The sequence below is a fragment of the Ambystoma mexicanum genome, chromosome 6p (genome assembly GCF_040938575.1).
Source record: "Ambystoma mexicanum isolate Mex_15411 chromosome 6p, UKY_AmexF1_1, whole genome shotgun sequence".
NCBI classification, from domain to species: domain Eukaryota; kingdom Metazoa; phylum Chordata; class Amphibia; order Caudata; family Ambystomatidae; genus Ambystoma; species Ambystoma mexicanum.
This window is the reverse complement of record NC_090935.1, coordinates 1435179838-1435196134: the sequence shown is the minus strand read 5'-3', so window position 1 is coordinate 1435196134 and position 16297 is coordinate 1435179838. Positions and strand designations below refer to the sequence as shown.

The window sequence follows — 16297 nt, the reverse complement described above, 5'->3', positions numbered from 1 at the left end:
AATATCCCAAGCTTTTCCCAAGGCATCAGGCCCTTCTGAATCCACTTCTAATCTGTGAAGTTGGCTGCCAGTCTGACATCACTGATTAAGTTAGATCCGCTAACCACTGCAAGTGTCAGGGGGGTTTATGGATTAACTTCTAACTAGACGAGATCACTATTCTGTGCAAAATCTCTTGGATTGTTTAGGAATTCAACTTGGAATATTCTGTACGGGCATCCGTTCACGCGCTTTCTGAATTTCTTTATGGGGCATCAAACAATGGGGATCTGTGCATCCTGGCCAGTCTGGATAACCCCGCTCAAGCCAATCCCTCCTCTCTGCCTGGACATAAACAGGGTGGGCAGCTTTTCCTAGAGACCAGCTCTGTAGCTAAGCACTACATGCCTTCTGCCGATTTTCTTATCTGGATGGAGCCTTTCCAAAATGCCTTCTGGATACTACCTCCAGAGCGGCTCATGTTCTCTCCTGTTGGCATCTGTATGCATCCTTATGATATTCCTGGCGTTCTTTCTGGCTCTTCGCCTTTCTTCTCTGGATCTTCACTAGCTCTATCCACAGCCCCCTTATGGCTAGGCTTCACCATACCCACTTTGTGGTATAGTTCCTATGGATTCAAAATTTTGGATTAGCTTGTCAGACTCTGTGGAACATTACAACATACACCCTACCAGCTGATTTGCTAGGAGCAAGAGAATTGTTTGTAGGGAGGGTTTTCTCCCATGTTGAAACTTCCAATTTCCAGGAGAATAAAGCACCCTTTTAGTCCATCCATACCACTTGAATATGCTGTGGTGATGAGTAGTTATGTTGAAATAAGGATGACATTAAATAACCATGCTTGAGTTTATATGGATGAACAATTTTGAATCATTCGAGTTATATTTGTGTAGAATGAACATGGATGCATTTTATTGATTATTTCTAACATATCAACATGTGTGAGAATCTGTTAACAATTGATATTGTCTGAAATTCTGTAATCTCCACTTTACAAATATGCATTCAGATTTGCTATATCTTTTGCTACTGCAATGTTATGGCCATTTCTAAAAGGTAGGCCACACAGTTTAATGATTGGGATGCACTGTTAATGAACACATGTCACATGTTAAGTCTGTTTATTTTTTTTAATGTATTAATTTGTAAAGCGCACAAAACCCGGAGACATAGAGGCGCTGGTGGAGGCACCTTTTACAAGTGGCCAAATGGCAATTTATGCTTACAGACAAGAGACAGGAAAAGGGGATAGAGGAGCAGAGGAGACAAAGGAGCTAGTTGCCAGCAGTCCCTAGTATTGTTTATGACGAAATTGGCAGGGGATGGGGACATCCATTATGTAAACAAGCAGGTTTGGGAGCCCTTCGGAAGGCCCTGTAGGACTCTTCGGCTCTCAAGGCATGTAGTAGGGAGTTCCATTGTTTGGCTGCAATGGATGGAAATCCGGAGCCTCCCGCTTTGGAGCGGTTGAATCTGGGCTGGGACTGCCAATGGGGGTAGGGTGTTCTAGTGGGCCTAGATAAGAGGGACTTGGTGATTTTCGTGGATAGGTAAGGTGGGGCAGAACTGGAGATAAACCTGTGGGTGATAGTCTTGAACATAATCCTTTCTTGGATTGGGAGCCAGTGAACAGGGTACCATGTAATAATGTCGCCACAAAAATATCGCCATGCAAAAATATCGCCGAAAAATGGTCTTTTTTTGTGGCAACATTATTGCATGGAACCCCACTTTTTTTTGCCCCAATCACCACAGATATGGTCACCCAAATAATATCGCCACAACATTTTCCCGGCGATATTATTTACGGTGACCATATATGTGGCGATATTAATACCTGATACCATGAACATCTCTCAGGGCAGCTGAGATGTGTTCCCTTTTGGGAATGTTTAAAGCCGCTCGAGGGCATTATTTCGGATCGTCTGGAGTTTCTGGATGTTCTGTGCAGATGTACAAGCAAAGAGAACATTGCAGTAGTCTAGCTTGGTGCCTACCACTGCCCCTGCAATTATAAGACAGTTATCCATCTATAGGAAAGGTCTCGCAGCAGCTATCAGCTTGGTTGTGTTTGCTGGTGTTGAGGAGATTGCATTCAGTTGGTGGGTCAGTGATAGGGTAGCGTCAAGGTAACTCCCAAGGATTTTACTGCCCGGGAGACAGTAATCTGGATAACATCGATGTTGAATGAAGAGTACCATGGGTTGAGCTTTTTTAGCACAATTGAGGGACGGACGAGAAGGAGCTCTGTCTTCTCGTTATTTAGACAAAGGCCATGCGTAGCTGTCCAGGTTTGTATAGTCACACAGGCTGAGTTCAGGGTGTCAATGTCGTTGGAATAGTTTTCAGATAGTGGCAGAAGAATTTGCCTATCGTCGGCATAGCTGGTGTATGTAGGCTATGCTGTGGGAATCCAGGAGGTCAAATAGTGGTTTAGTAAATATATTGTAAAGCGTGGAAGAGACACAGGATCCTTGTGGAATACCACATTCAATTGGGACTGGGAGGGCACAATCATTTTCAGCGAAGACCGCTCTACTCTTCCTTCTAGAAAGGAGGCAATCCAGGTCATAGCTTCAGTTGAGAATGATGCTGAGGTGGTTCTATGGTGGCAGAGTATTTGGTGGTCGACTCGGTCAAAGGCTGCGGACAGGTCCTGAAGAAGGAGAAGGGCAGGTTTCCATTCATCCCGGATCTCGTTGAACTGGTTTGTGAGTTCGAAGAGGGCTGATTCCATGCCGTGGCCTGGGCGAAAGCCCGACTGTCAGACTCCCAGGATACAATTGGATTCCAGTTGGTGCTGAATTTGGACATATGCTGCTCTATCCAACATCTTTAGAAGGAAAGGGACTGTGTTGATGGGCCAATAGTTGTTGGGGAGAGCAGGATCCAAGGAAGTTTGATTTGTAGCAGGGGGAGAGCCCAGTCTTCCTTGAGGCTAGAGGGGCTGTGCTTGCTTCGAAGGAAGCATTAATGAAGGCTGTGATGAAGGGGGATAAGGCTTCCATGCTGTCTTTGATGAGGCTGGCGGGGCAGACATTGCCTTTATATCTTAAGGGTTTGAGACCCTTAAGGATGTGTAGGGTTTCCAGTCCAGTGACTTTATGGAAACGGAAAGGTGGGATGTTGAGGCTAATGGGTTGGAGAGTGTCAGAGGTGGCTTGTTGCAGAGGTTTCAGTGAAGCTTGTTTTGAATGCATTTTTTTGTGGAGGGTGTCAATTTTTTTAGCATAGCATTTTGAATAATGGTACACCATTCTTTGTCTTTCGTGAGGGTAGAGGGAGAGGCACTGGGCGTTTCTAGTTCCTTGAGGATGCTGAGTAGTTCTCTTGTGTCAGATTTTGTGTTGGCGATTCTGGCATTGAAGGTAGACACTTTGGCATGAATGACGGCTAGTTTGTAGAGATTTGCTGCTTTTGTGAATGCTGAGTCAGAGGGCATTTATTCCTAAGAGGTTTCAGCAAGCCTTTTTTTTGCTTGAAGATCAAGGAGGTCAGTGGCGAATCAGGAATTGAGGTGTCCTGCAAGTTAAGCTTTTTTTTGGTGCTACGGCGGCAATGGTGTCAACTGCAGTTGTTTAGGTTGAGGTATAGAGTTTCGCTAGGATATTGGAATCTTGAGAGCAGTGGTGCTCTTATTTGAGTACATCAAGGTAGGGTAGGATGCTCTCCTTGGTCAGTTTGCGGGAGCTACGTACCATAGTTGATGTTAGTGATATGGTCATAGGTCTGGAATGGTGGTAGAGACCGAAGGCGAAGGTGATGGCGTGGTGGTAATTGAAGAGAAATTGTATTTGGCCTCAAAGTGATTAACCACTTGTATGTAAAGGCATTGTCCCGGGCACATGGGGGATTTCAAAGGTTCAAATTTAGGATAAAACGTCATTTTGAACCTGAAAAGCTATTTATGTTTCTGTTTTCAAGAACTTGGGGAAAGGAGGAATCGCTCCTCAACATCTGCTGTTTGATATTGTGCGTGGCAGATTGCTCACTTAACTTCCTCCCCAATGTTCAGCAGTTTGTAGATACGGATACCATTGTGTGATTACTCTAGTGATTTTCCAACACAGATTCATATCAACTTGGACACCATGAACCAAGCTCAAGTTAATTTATTTAAAATTGCATTCCACTTGTCTAGTTTACAGCATGTCTTATAATGTTTCTTTTCAAAGTTCACCATCAGGCAAATGTGAATTATTGGAAATATATGGGCCCTTACGCTCTCTTAATTTTTAAGCACCTTCACATGGTCAGCATAGTACACATCTGTCTGTTTATTAAAATAATCTATAGGTCAACAGACCTGCATACCTTGGTTATTTAGTTCACTTTAGAAATCCCTCACCAAAGGATTCCACACTTTCATTTTAAGTGCAGTTATAAATACCGTGGGTCTGATTCACAGAGCACTTTTCAATGGGATTGCACCGTTATAAAATGCTTCTGTGAACCAGGCCGCATACGTCTCTTGGTAGTTGCAATTCTGCTTCTTGGGAACAGTCATTTCATTTGGGGCTATTCCAATAACACAGGGAGCCCTGTGAGTGCATCTTGGAGTAAGACACAGACAATAGATTCAAAGTTCAAAACAAACACTTTTCTTAACTTAAATGTCAGGACAGAAAAGCACCAATCTTGCCCTATACTATGATGGGATTTCCCTACTGAACCAAAACTAAGGAACGTCAAAGTCAATAAGTTTAATTTAGAAATCTCTGTGTCCAAAACAAATGCTTGCCCTCACAACCTATCTTATACAACGTGTAGGGATGTTGGTAACCAACAAAATAGTATTCAGTATACATTTCACAGCTTGGTTCAGCTTGCAGCCTTTTTGCAGCTGCATTCCCCAAGTATAACGCAGTTCTTATACAAAGTCTTAGGATTACTTTGACTTTCAAAGTCATATACGTTTGACCAATACTTGGGTTTCCCTTCCCCAAGTTCCAAAGCACAGTTCAAATACCAAATATCTTGAGGCTCCATCCTCAAGACACATACACAGTTCCAGTCTCCTCCTTCCCCAGGATATTATTTCAGGGATGTATTCATATGAAGGTGTTTCCCAATTTCTTTATTATTCTGTGCCACACTGCAACCCTCTGTATCACGAAAGATTTTGGTTCAAATTGGTAGATCATTTAAAAGTTCACCTTTTCAAAGTTCATCTCCCAAAGCTTTTTTCAATTTGAGAAATACTACACCATGAGTTTATTGGCACTTGTACTCACTTTATAGTTATTATTCGTTGGCCTCTTTGTAATTATATTCAATTATTCTGTAAAGAGAACATGTTTTTAAAGTTGCTTGCAAATGTAAGATTTCCTTCACTGTAGGCCTTCACACAGTGTATTTTAATTATATGGAGAAAGCTTCACTTCTCTTGTTTGCTTCATAAGAAAAGTTTTTCCTTCAATGCAGTATTCAAAATGGTGCAGGATAATGATTTTAATATTCTCCGCCGTTCGGCACCTCAATAATGTGTCAAGGTTTTAAGATGAGTAACTTTCTTGTCCTCATTCAACTCTTTAGGTATTGTAATTGGTTTTTCTCATTTGCCTTTAAAAGTTGACAGCGTTCACAGGCTTTTGACAACTTGCTTTCATCTGCATGTCACTACTTTATAACAAAGTATTCACTCTGCTTTCATTAGTTAACAAGTCTTTATATTCGCTGGTTCGTAAGGATTCTAATTGGATACTTAGGACAACGTGCCTTTCAATCCACGCGACCATTCCGTAACAAAGTATCCTTCACGCAGCATCAAACACTCGGATACCGGGTTTCTGTTTGTCTAGAAACTCACTGGTTGCTGTCATGTGAGTTTCTGCGGTGCAAATCTTCCGGCCTTTTGCGTCTGGGCTTTAGGGCTCCACTTCCTGCCCCTCAGGCACTCTTTGGTCGGCTTCTGGCCCCAGGAGAAGGAGCACCTTGAGCAATAGAAAAAGCGGCAGCCTTCCTGCATGGCTCCCCTTTTACGCTTCCTTTGGTTCCAAAGAGCTCCAACTCCTGAACCGCTCCTCCCAGAACCACCAGCGTGTTGCACACGGACGGTGCCTCGCTGTTCTTCTTGGCCTCTCTGCTGCTGTAAATTCACTGCCATTACTTCTGTCACCATACCCTCCTTTACACTAATTTGGTTTGGTTTTCTATACACCTGCAGCTCTTTTTCAGGCTGCAGGTGTGAGCTCAAAATTAGCCCAGGCTGACCATCATTAAAGGGACATGCCTAACCTCTACTGCTCTTAGCAAGCCTCTTCTTCGTCCCAGTACCTAAGTGGTGAAGGCAAATAGTCTTCACTGCTCTTGGTTTCTTTCTTCCTTGTCTCAGTATTTTTTGCAGTCATATGTCAGTAATTCCAGGGCGCTGTTTTGCAATACCCCAAAAAGATGGGGGATGGGTTGTTCCGGTCAATATTAGGGAAAGGTGGATACCATGTCTCTCCCAAAGGCATCCCACTCCCAGTCCCCACAGACCCTCCACCCAGGTGATCCTCCCTTGCTTGTCCACCCCCGGGGTCAGGATCCAAGAGTGATGGCCTTTCCCTGGCCACCTGCGCAAAGGTTCCATGGTGAATAGGAGTGATATTACCCTCCGGTTTCTCACAGCACATGGATTTTTCTTTCAGACCTTGCTTTTCATCTCAAAACACTAGATGACAGTACCTAGCATTTAGTAATGGTAAATGTAACATATCAATTTTCTTTTTAAATTAAATACTTTAGGTAAATGTTAGTTGTGCAAAAAGCATGATTTGGACCTCCTTGTACGCACGTACGGCAATACATTAAATTGGGTAACACCCTACAAAGGCAAAACATGTTACAAAACCTTTTGAAGTGCTACATTGATGTTCATATATTTATATTACAGTAAAAATATAGTGGCAAAAGCTATTTTGCAAAAAAGAATTGGTACCCTATGCCATTTTTCTAGGGAAACCCCTGCCGACCTCTGCATTAGAAAAAATATGTAAAAATCTTTAAAAACTTAGAATCACTGACAAACACCCAACCCACAATTCAGCAAACAAAGAAAAACAGGACCCACATTTCACTTTTACCCCGTAGGCATGCTGACCCAACACCATCCACTGCAAGTTGACTTACTACTAAACATCCAGAAAAGAAGCTCCAAAATGAAGACCAAAAGGATATGCAAAGTTACAAACTGTTCCCCTTATCAATACAGATGCCACAACGTTGGCCAAATGCTTACCACAACCAGATCATACCCTTTCAAAGTTGATCCACCAAAATCAGACAGGCTTAATTTGCGATCAGCATTCTTGCGACAATATGAGATGACTTCTAAATGCAATTGCTGCAGAGGCAGACCAGTATGATCTTATTATATCCCTCGATGCCGAGAAGGCATTTGTCAAAGTCAAATGGGACTGTATGTTTGCAGTGTTGCGGGCCTTCGGCATCCAGAGATACTTCCTGGATGTGAGCATAAATGACATCAAATGAGAGATCACAGAGTGAACTGTTATATTGTTACTATTATGTGAGGGCTCTGACAGTTATCCGAGTTTGATTTGTGCTTAAAAATAATAAATTGTTTGTTTCATCTGTTCGTGATTATTCATTTTTTTATTATTTGCTCTTTTTTTATTGCTTATTTCTTTTATTCCAGTCTATAATCTTCATTCGAGATCGCTCTGCTCGCAATCAGGAATTGTCCGGCTACATTGACTATGCCAACAGACTGAAGAATGAGGACTTTGAACCCTATTTCAGTGGAAAGAAGAAGCTCATGCCCAGACCAAATGATCTCAGGTTTGATTTGATAAAGTTGCTCAGTAAATGTTGTTGATTTGCAATTGGTCCTGCAGACAAAACTGTTCTTGTACTTTAGAATGGGGTTTAAGGAGACCCGCATGCCCAAATCATGCTTTATAAGTGATCCCTTTATGTTATTAAATTAGTAAATAGTCCTCTGCACATTAAATGATATTATAGCAGTCACCACCATTTAAATAGGTGTACAGGGATGGTAACAGCCTGCCAGCCCAAGCAAAGGACACAAGGACCTTGGCGAGGACTGGTAACAGCCATATATACCCCTCTAAGCAGGGATGATTGCACAGGAGTTTGGGCTCAGAGCGTATTCCGCAAGCCCAACCCTCTGTATAAAAAAGATGGCTGCCGCCATAGGAGATAGAAAGGGGAACTAATCCCTTTTTTATGTCCTACTAGCTGGGGTATTTGGCGTTTTCCGTGTCCTGATCAAGTGGTGTCTCATGTGCCCTGGAGGATGTTGCTGTTGTCCTCATTTCAGCAAGTCTTGCTTCAGTTTGCTCTGGCATCTCTTTTGCCATGGAGAAAGTTGCTCTTGTCCTCTAGTCGGCAAGTCATGATTTTGTTTGTTGTTGTGTTTCAGAAGCTCTGGATATTGATTTTCGCTTTGCATTAGATGGAGATTTTCTACATGATGTTTGTTTTTTGAGCGGCATGTTTCAGTCACTCATTGGCTTCAGCACCTTTGAGAAAATGACCAAGAAAGATTGATTGTGCTCTCTTCTCGTGAACACTTCTGAATTGTATACAGTAGTAATACATTTCAAAGGAATAACCAACAAATCAAACATTTTGCTTCAGACACTTTTCCAAATTCTCCCTCCTTCTATTACCTAATGTAGTGAATCGGGGTGAGCATCAGTAAATGATGGTGTCTACGGAGTGAATTTTTTGCATCCAAACACAGACTACAATTTTTGCACCAGACAAATGAGGAATCCATGCAAAATTTGGTAGCAGTGGGTTCAACGGTGTGGATTTGTATAGCCAGACAAACAAACACACACAAATTCCAAACATTTTTTGCACATAAGATTTTTGCATCCAAACATAGACTACAATCTTGCCCCAGACAAAAGAGGAATCGATGCAAAATTTGGTAGACGTGTGTTCAACGTTGTGCATTTGTATAGCCGGTCAAACATGCAGACTCACACACATACACTCAGCTTTATATATTAGATGGTGGCGGCCGTGGGCGGGAAGGAGCACTGGGACTGGACCAAAAAGCTCCAGTCCAATAGGTAAGTGGGAAGGGCGAAGGATGGGTGGAAAAAGTGTACCGGGTGTCTTGGAGGGAGGGAGAGAGGGTGTGCGAGTGGGTACGTATCAGGGAGAGGCTGCCTGTTGCCTCCTCACAATCAAGACAGCGGCAGCCATCGAAGGGACTTGGGTGGCTGGAAAAAGCAGGCGGTTCACTGTGCATTCTTGCCTGCGTTTCCAGCCACCGGATTGGCTGAGCGGACTTCCCCAATTGTGAATGATTATTTTCCTTAAATCAATATTCTGAAACCTGCTGCTCTCAAGATGTTTTGGACTACAACTCCCATGATCCTGCACCATTGAGTATGCTAGTTGGGACTGATGGGTGTTGAAGTCCAAAACATTTGCATAGTCCGCCAAAATACGAGAGCTTTTGTGCCCAAACTGGTTGATGTTAAAGTCTTTGTATTTATGACAAGAATTGCGATTCTCAATCCAGTCATGTTGGTACAGTTTTTGTTTGGCTCGTTGGGGATTAGTCAGTAGCAGGTCTAAAGTGATTGAAGCGTCAGCTAAAGCACGTAGTGTATAGTTGCACCACAGCTTTGTAAACAAGTGTTCTCACGCCAAAAGATGTTGAGCCAAGATTCTTAATATGCCACCGGAATACAGTCCTAAAATGGATTTCCTAAGAAAGACAGACATTCTCCATTTGATTTGAGATTGCAGTGATAATATGCTTAATTCATGGCGAATTAGCGGTAACGGAGTCGATTTGGGTAAATGGAATATTTGCTTCCAAAATCGTGATTTTAGCTTGTACCACCAATTGTGCTCCTTTGGCAAAGATGTCTCAATACCATAAATTAAGCTGGGAATCACCTTTTGCTGATAAAATTGCATTATATGTGTTATAGTGAATTTGCCAAATTTACCTTTCAGTAATTTCGCTTGGGAAATCAAGATTTGAAGCTTACTGCTCATCTCATGTTCAATAAGCTGGTTAGACATAGTGTCTGAGATACTGATACCCAAATATTTATATTTTTGTACTCTTATTAAGATTTCTTTTTGTAGAAACCAGTTACAAGCTCTAACTTTAGTCTTTACATGGGGTTTACATACCATTATTTGTGTTTTTTTGCAAATTGATCGTCAAGTAATTAGTAGCGACATACAAATCCAACTCATTAAGCAAGGATTGCAGTCCTGTGGGAGTCTGTGAAATAAGTATAAGATCGTCTGTGTAAAGTAGATGACAGATTGCATGTTGAGCCAATTTTGGAGGATCAGATTGAACAGATCGCAAAATCGCACCCAGATCAAACAAGAACAGATTGAATATAGATGATGCCAATATGCATCTCTGTTTAAGACCTTGATGCATTTGGAAAATTGCAGACAATTTGCCTGCTAGGGTTAACCTAACTTGCATTGTCGTATTCGAATGGAGCCTCATAATCAAGGACAATATGGAGGAAGGGCAATTGTACCGAATGAGTTTATGATACAAGAGTGATCGATCGATGGAATCAAAAGCAGATCGAAAATCTATGTATGCTATATATAGCAGTTGATTTTTAGCCGCATATTTAGATTTCAACATATTCAAGACAATCAAATTAGGGTTGGTTCCCAAGCCAGCAACAAAGCCCGTTTGAAAGGGGTCTCTAAGAAGATTTTTTAATGTCCAGTAATTTAGATCTCTAAATATTATTCTGGTATAGATTTTCCCCGGGGCATCTAATAATGCTATGGGTCTATAGCTAGTAGTTGAAGTATGATCCCCCTTTTTATATATCAGGACTATTATAGAATGTTTCCATGTTGCCGGCAACATTTGGGTGATATTGACTAGCGAGAAGATGTTAAACAATTTATTAGCCCATAGCTCTGGGTGCCTTTAGAGTGTTCGATTTGAGAGACTATCCGGACCACCGGCTCCCGACTGACTGATCTTATTTATATAGAAACGAATGTCATCCAGATCAAATTTTAAATGGAAATGCATATGGCCCTTTCCATGTCAAAGCGAGAGTTCGGAGGAAAGGCATATAGCTGAGAAAAATGAGTAACCCATTTCCGTTCTGTGACATTGTTAGTCTGTGCAACAGCCTGGGGATTATGAGGTACCTGGTTCAATAGAGACCAGGTTCCCGCAATACTTTTAGATTGTAAAGATGACAGCATAATTTTCCCATCATTCTGAAATATTTTGGCTCTGGTAGCTTTTAACCAATACTTATATTTGGTCTTTATATTTGCCGAAATCGATGCTCTCATGGACAGAGGTTCTTTTAAAGCTTCCCTTTTTTGCAAACAAAATTGTGCTTTCTTGGCTTTAATTTCCCAATAGAACACATGTAATTTAGGTCGAAACATTAAGTGGCAATTTGCGTTTTTAAGGCTGCTTGCACGCTGAATATGTTGTATCATATCTGAATATACAGTAGTCTGATCAAAAATAGCCACTTTAGATTTGCAAAATTGGGAAACCAAATGTTCATTAAGCTGGATTAGAGATTTTGCTGACCATCATAGACGATTTCCACTAGCATTCAGCGTTAAACATTCATGCAGATGATTCATGTGCTCAGTTGTATTGATCTTGGGTCTGGGCCACTGAGCTATTAGTTGATTATGATTACTGTGATTGTTTTTCAGAACACAAAAATCAGTTATGCAATGAAACATCTGTGTATTTACATAAATTAAGTCAATTATGGAAGTACTGGTGCCTCTACTCCATGTAGGGCGTGGGGGAATATCTGATGGAAAGGGTCCATTTAGCTTAACTAAATTGTGATGCGACACAAAGGTAAGCACATTTTCCAATCTATAATTGTTGTTAGAGAGATTCTCAGATGTGCAATTAAGATTAAAGTCCCCCGCAATGGTGATTTGAAAAGTGGAAGTGTCCATTGCAATTATATTTAGAAGTTCTCCCAAATCCTTTAAGAAGGTTCCATCAGATATGCCCACAGGATTCCAGTATACGTTGATCAAACAATAAGTGACGTTATGAATTTTGACTTTTACCATTTGCATAAACTCATTGGGTGAGACCCATTCTTGGGCTATGGTGCCTTGTTCTATTTTAACGGCTATAACGAGCCCTGATGATGGTCTATCTGAATTCGCTTTGACAGCTGGAATCAAAAATAAGTCATAATTATCCCACACAGGAACTGACATCAACCATGTTTCTTGTATCATGAGATCATGAGGATATTGTGGTGAGTCAAAGAGCTGTCATCATTATTTAGTAGGTGAGTGAAGCCTCTAGTATTCCAGCTAAGAAGGGAAATATTTTGGTCATTTGATTAGTGTGCTAGTTAATTAGACTGAGTAATTGGTCCACACGTACATTCTCTTTGGTTGCATGTTGTTGCACTTATCTGTGGTACTATGGAGTTGGCACTGGTCTTATTAGCTTGATATTGTAGATTTCGACCATGCTCATTCTCTTCCACAGAATCAGCACTAAGTACAAAGCCCAGCATTAGGAGTTTCTTTTTTGCCAACCATATGGTGTTTTGAATAACTCTGGAATTCGTCCAGATCCGTACTGAATGTAGGTTGGTTTTCGACAGGAACTCCACTAAAGCAAGATCAGCAGAATTGATGTCTTCCAACAATGGAATGTCTGAGAAAATGAAATGGCCAATATAGGCAGTCTATTTAATTGATATTGAATAGACAGGCTAGGTTTGCAAGCTATCTTAAGTGAGAATTTGCTGGATACTTCTTATTACGAGTCTCAAGAGACCTTTATTTGAGAGTTTGGCAGGCACATTGTGACTAGCAATAGTCGTCAGTGGCTTGGAATTAGTGTTTATAAATGATTGTATTCATTCAATAAGTTCAGGTGCTACTAGTGCCATTAAAGCATGTTTATTATTAGTTGACATTGAAGTGTTACCGGCTATGTGGGTAGTGGATTCCCGTGACTGGAGATTACTATCTGCGACATATGAGATTTGCACTTGCATGCTTCACACCTTGCCCTGATTTAAGCACGGGCAATATCTTACTGCCCACAGTATTTTGGGGGGAAATTTAATTTCCTGTTGTCTCTGTAAGGGTACACTCTTTGAATTGCCAGTTAATTGAGCATTTTGAATTTTAGCACCATTAATTGAGGTGACAACTGGTGGTTGACTACTCATATAAGCGTCAACTGCTTTTCTAATCTCTTGACGATGTACATTTCTAATGCTCACTGCTGAGATCGGATTTTCATTTGTTGGAGTTGACTCAGTCGTTGTTATGTCATTTGTTCTCAAATTGCAATTATTATGCTTTCCTTGAGCTACATCCTCTTTGACAAGTTCATCCAGGGGGGCATATGGCACAAGTGGATTTAAACCTTCCAGTTCTGTTCTCATCGCTTCATTAGACACGATATGTTAGTATTTTTTTGAGATTGCTTAGGCCAACGAGATTGTGTTTTTGGCAGGAAGATTCAGTCTTTTAATAAATCATTTGGTCTTTGTACTGCTGTTATTCTTTGTTTTAGGAACATTTTTTGATAATCTAGTTTGAGAGAGAGAAGACAATTTAGAGATGCGCTTGGTGTTTTTATAAAATATTGTGTACACAGCTTGTGGAGGCTTCTGCCTCTCAGACTGCGTCGAACTCGTGCCCTTTTGATGAATAAGAGGCTTGATGTTAAGGCCAGTATCAGAACATAACTATTCAACATTAGTATCAGTAATGCCAATGGTTTTGTCAATTTGCGGTACATTAGCAAAAATAGATTCACTGACGAGAGATTGTGATGCAGCCATCCTATGGGGTGGCACATCGTCGACAGCCTCTATATTGACTGCCATAATGGTAGGAAAAATCTTGGGAACAGGGCAAGATAAGCATTAACACTGTAGCATAGACGTGACCTTATATTGCCATGAAAGGAGTTTTTCAATTTGGGCCGCTTGGTCATTTAGTTTGCTATTTAGTGTATCAAATAGCTTAACTAACGTTGATAGTGATAATTGCATAGCATTTAAGGTGATGACCACCAGATTCGAGTCACCTTCTATGGCATTTTCCGGTGTATCGTCAATTTTAGGTGCCTGGGTAGCAGTAGGTCTTCGTGGAGTTGGTACACAGAATGATACATTAGCACTAGAGTCGCTTGAGCCACTGCTAGAAAACATTACAGGTGATTTCGATAAATTCTCAGGGAGCAAATTTGGTGAAAAACATGAATTAGATAAATTTAAATCGCTGAACGCCACATCAGAAATCCCTGCAGTGACAGACCCATAATTTCCTTCTGCTAGAGCTGTGGAAGGAACATTGTCCAAGAGACTAATATCTGTAATAGAATTGTGCAACCTAGGATGATCAACAAGCAGCACCCAGCCACCACGTGACACAACTCGAGCTTGCATTTCCGAGTTATTTGTCCACTTATCCTGTACATCTTTCAATGAATCTGTTATTTGTGCATCAACTGTCGAAGGGAGTGAAGGAAATATAGCCAACGGGTTTGTCAAACCTTCACTTGGTGTTATTGCTGGCGTGGCAAAGGGCTGTTCTTTGCAAAAGTTACGTATGTCCATCAGATCTTTCATGCCAGATTTCGTTGAATTAGATTTCCGAGAAGGAGTAGACGTCTGGTTCAAAAAGCATTACGAGTATTGACAATGACCGCCCTAATGGCAGCCGTTTTTTTCCATGATCTGTTCCACCTTAAAAACTGGCATGCCAAAGAATGAAGGCGTGGCTTGCACTTTGTTTGGTGATTAAAGCCTAATATAGGCCAAATTGGAACTTCTAAATGAAATACAGAGGAAATTAAAGTTAAATAGTGTTGAGTTTGTAAACAGTCTCCTTAATGACAGTTCAGAATGCAGTAAATACCGTAGCTCAACCAGCGAGAGGATCGTCGGAAGCAGGCAAGAGAGTTCCGGGCAAAGAGGGACTTCTCGGGACTTGCTCGGTGCATGTGTGCTGGTGCGCGCAGACAGTTGCTTTTATGACCACGTAAGAATGAAGGCGTGGCTTGCACGTTGTTTGGTCATTAAAGCCAAACATAGGCTAAATTGGAACTTCGTAGCTCAACCAGTGAGAGGATTGTCAGAAGCAGGGAAGAGAGTTCCGGGCAAAGAGGGACTTCTCGGGACTCGCTCGATGTTTTCCGATAAGTGGGAAGAAGTGTTTATCCCATCAACTGATCATATGGAGATTGCTACATAACAAACAACTCAACACAATTAAAATGTTCTATATGTTTTTTTTCATTTTTTCATGTGGCCTGTTAGAATCACTGCATGTGGCATTGCGGGGACTACAGCTGCTTTATTTGGCACAAGGGTCTTATTGCCCATAGAATTCTAGGGTAGGAATCATGCAGACAAGTTCCCAGCATGCTTCTCTTTACAGTAAAGAGATGAGGTAGACGTGTTATGATCCAAGTGAAAGGACCTCTATACAGAGCAGTGAACATCAACTACATACCAAATCTGTCAATATTATGTGAAAGACATGTTGCATGTTACACTACAGAGGTCCACAAGCAACAAGAGGTAATCTGAAATAGGGGGCAGTATTAAGGTGTACACTTACACTGTAGGCAGGCAAATAACTGTGGCAGACAGTGTATGTTTGTAATCCCTAATTATTTTTTCTGTCAGCCGGCTGGCTGTGGCACAATATAGATGTTGCTTTCACAATGCTTCCCTGGCAGAGGCACATTTTGATGTTGTGGTTGGTGTGGCTGCTGGCTCCTGAGGGGGGACTGGCCTTGTAAAACATTCAATATCAGTGGTGGGTCAATAAAATCTCAAATTAGCAGGAGCGACTGTGCCTAGTGACGGAGCCCTAACTAGTGCAGGGTGGTTCAGGGGCAGGGGGAAATGTTTTAAAATGTGTTGAAATTATGAATTTGACTATCACCAAATCATGTGATTGGTGAAAAGTTATACATTAATCTTAGCTACTGTCATTGCACTAAGCAACCTTCCACACCATAATTCTTTAGCCAATCTACACCATTGCAAAAGAGGCCCATCCACATGCAAATTAGTCTAGGTCCTGTCACCAATGGCGCAGTCCAATCTGAACTGCTAGGCCACGCCCCCTATGCGCAGAAACACAAGAAACCCCAAATATGTGTTTTCCTTGTTGGGACTCATCAGTGAGGTGCAGCTTGTTTCCCTATGGCATAGCGAGTATGTGCTTACATTATGTGCAGGCTTCCGTCCTTAGGCATGGCGTGGTGGTATCACTGGTCCACCTGGTGATGGGGGTTGTAGGGATCTTGTCCCTGGTGATGTGA

General features: G+C 41.6%; 1 protein-coding gene across 2 annotated transcripts in view; it reads left to right on the top strand.

The window, feature by feature from the left end:
* The window catches only part of CFAP299 (cilia and flagella associated protein 299), a 2370083-nt gene that overhangs the window by 1853647 nt on the left and 500139 nt on the right, over window positions 1-16297 (top strand). For both annotated transcript variants that reach the window (XM_069626159.1, XM_069626160.1), the window contains one exon: window positions 7643-7785. In XM_069626159.1, the coding sequence (XP_069482260.1) occupies window positions 7643-7785 (143 nt within the window). The remainder of the gene's footprint in view (window positions 1-7642; window positions 7786-16297) is intronic.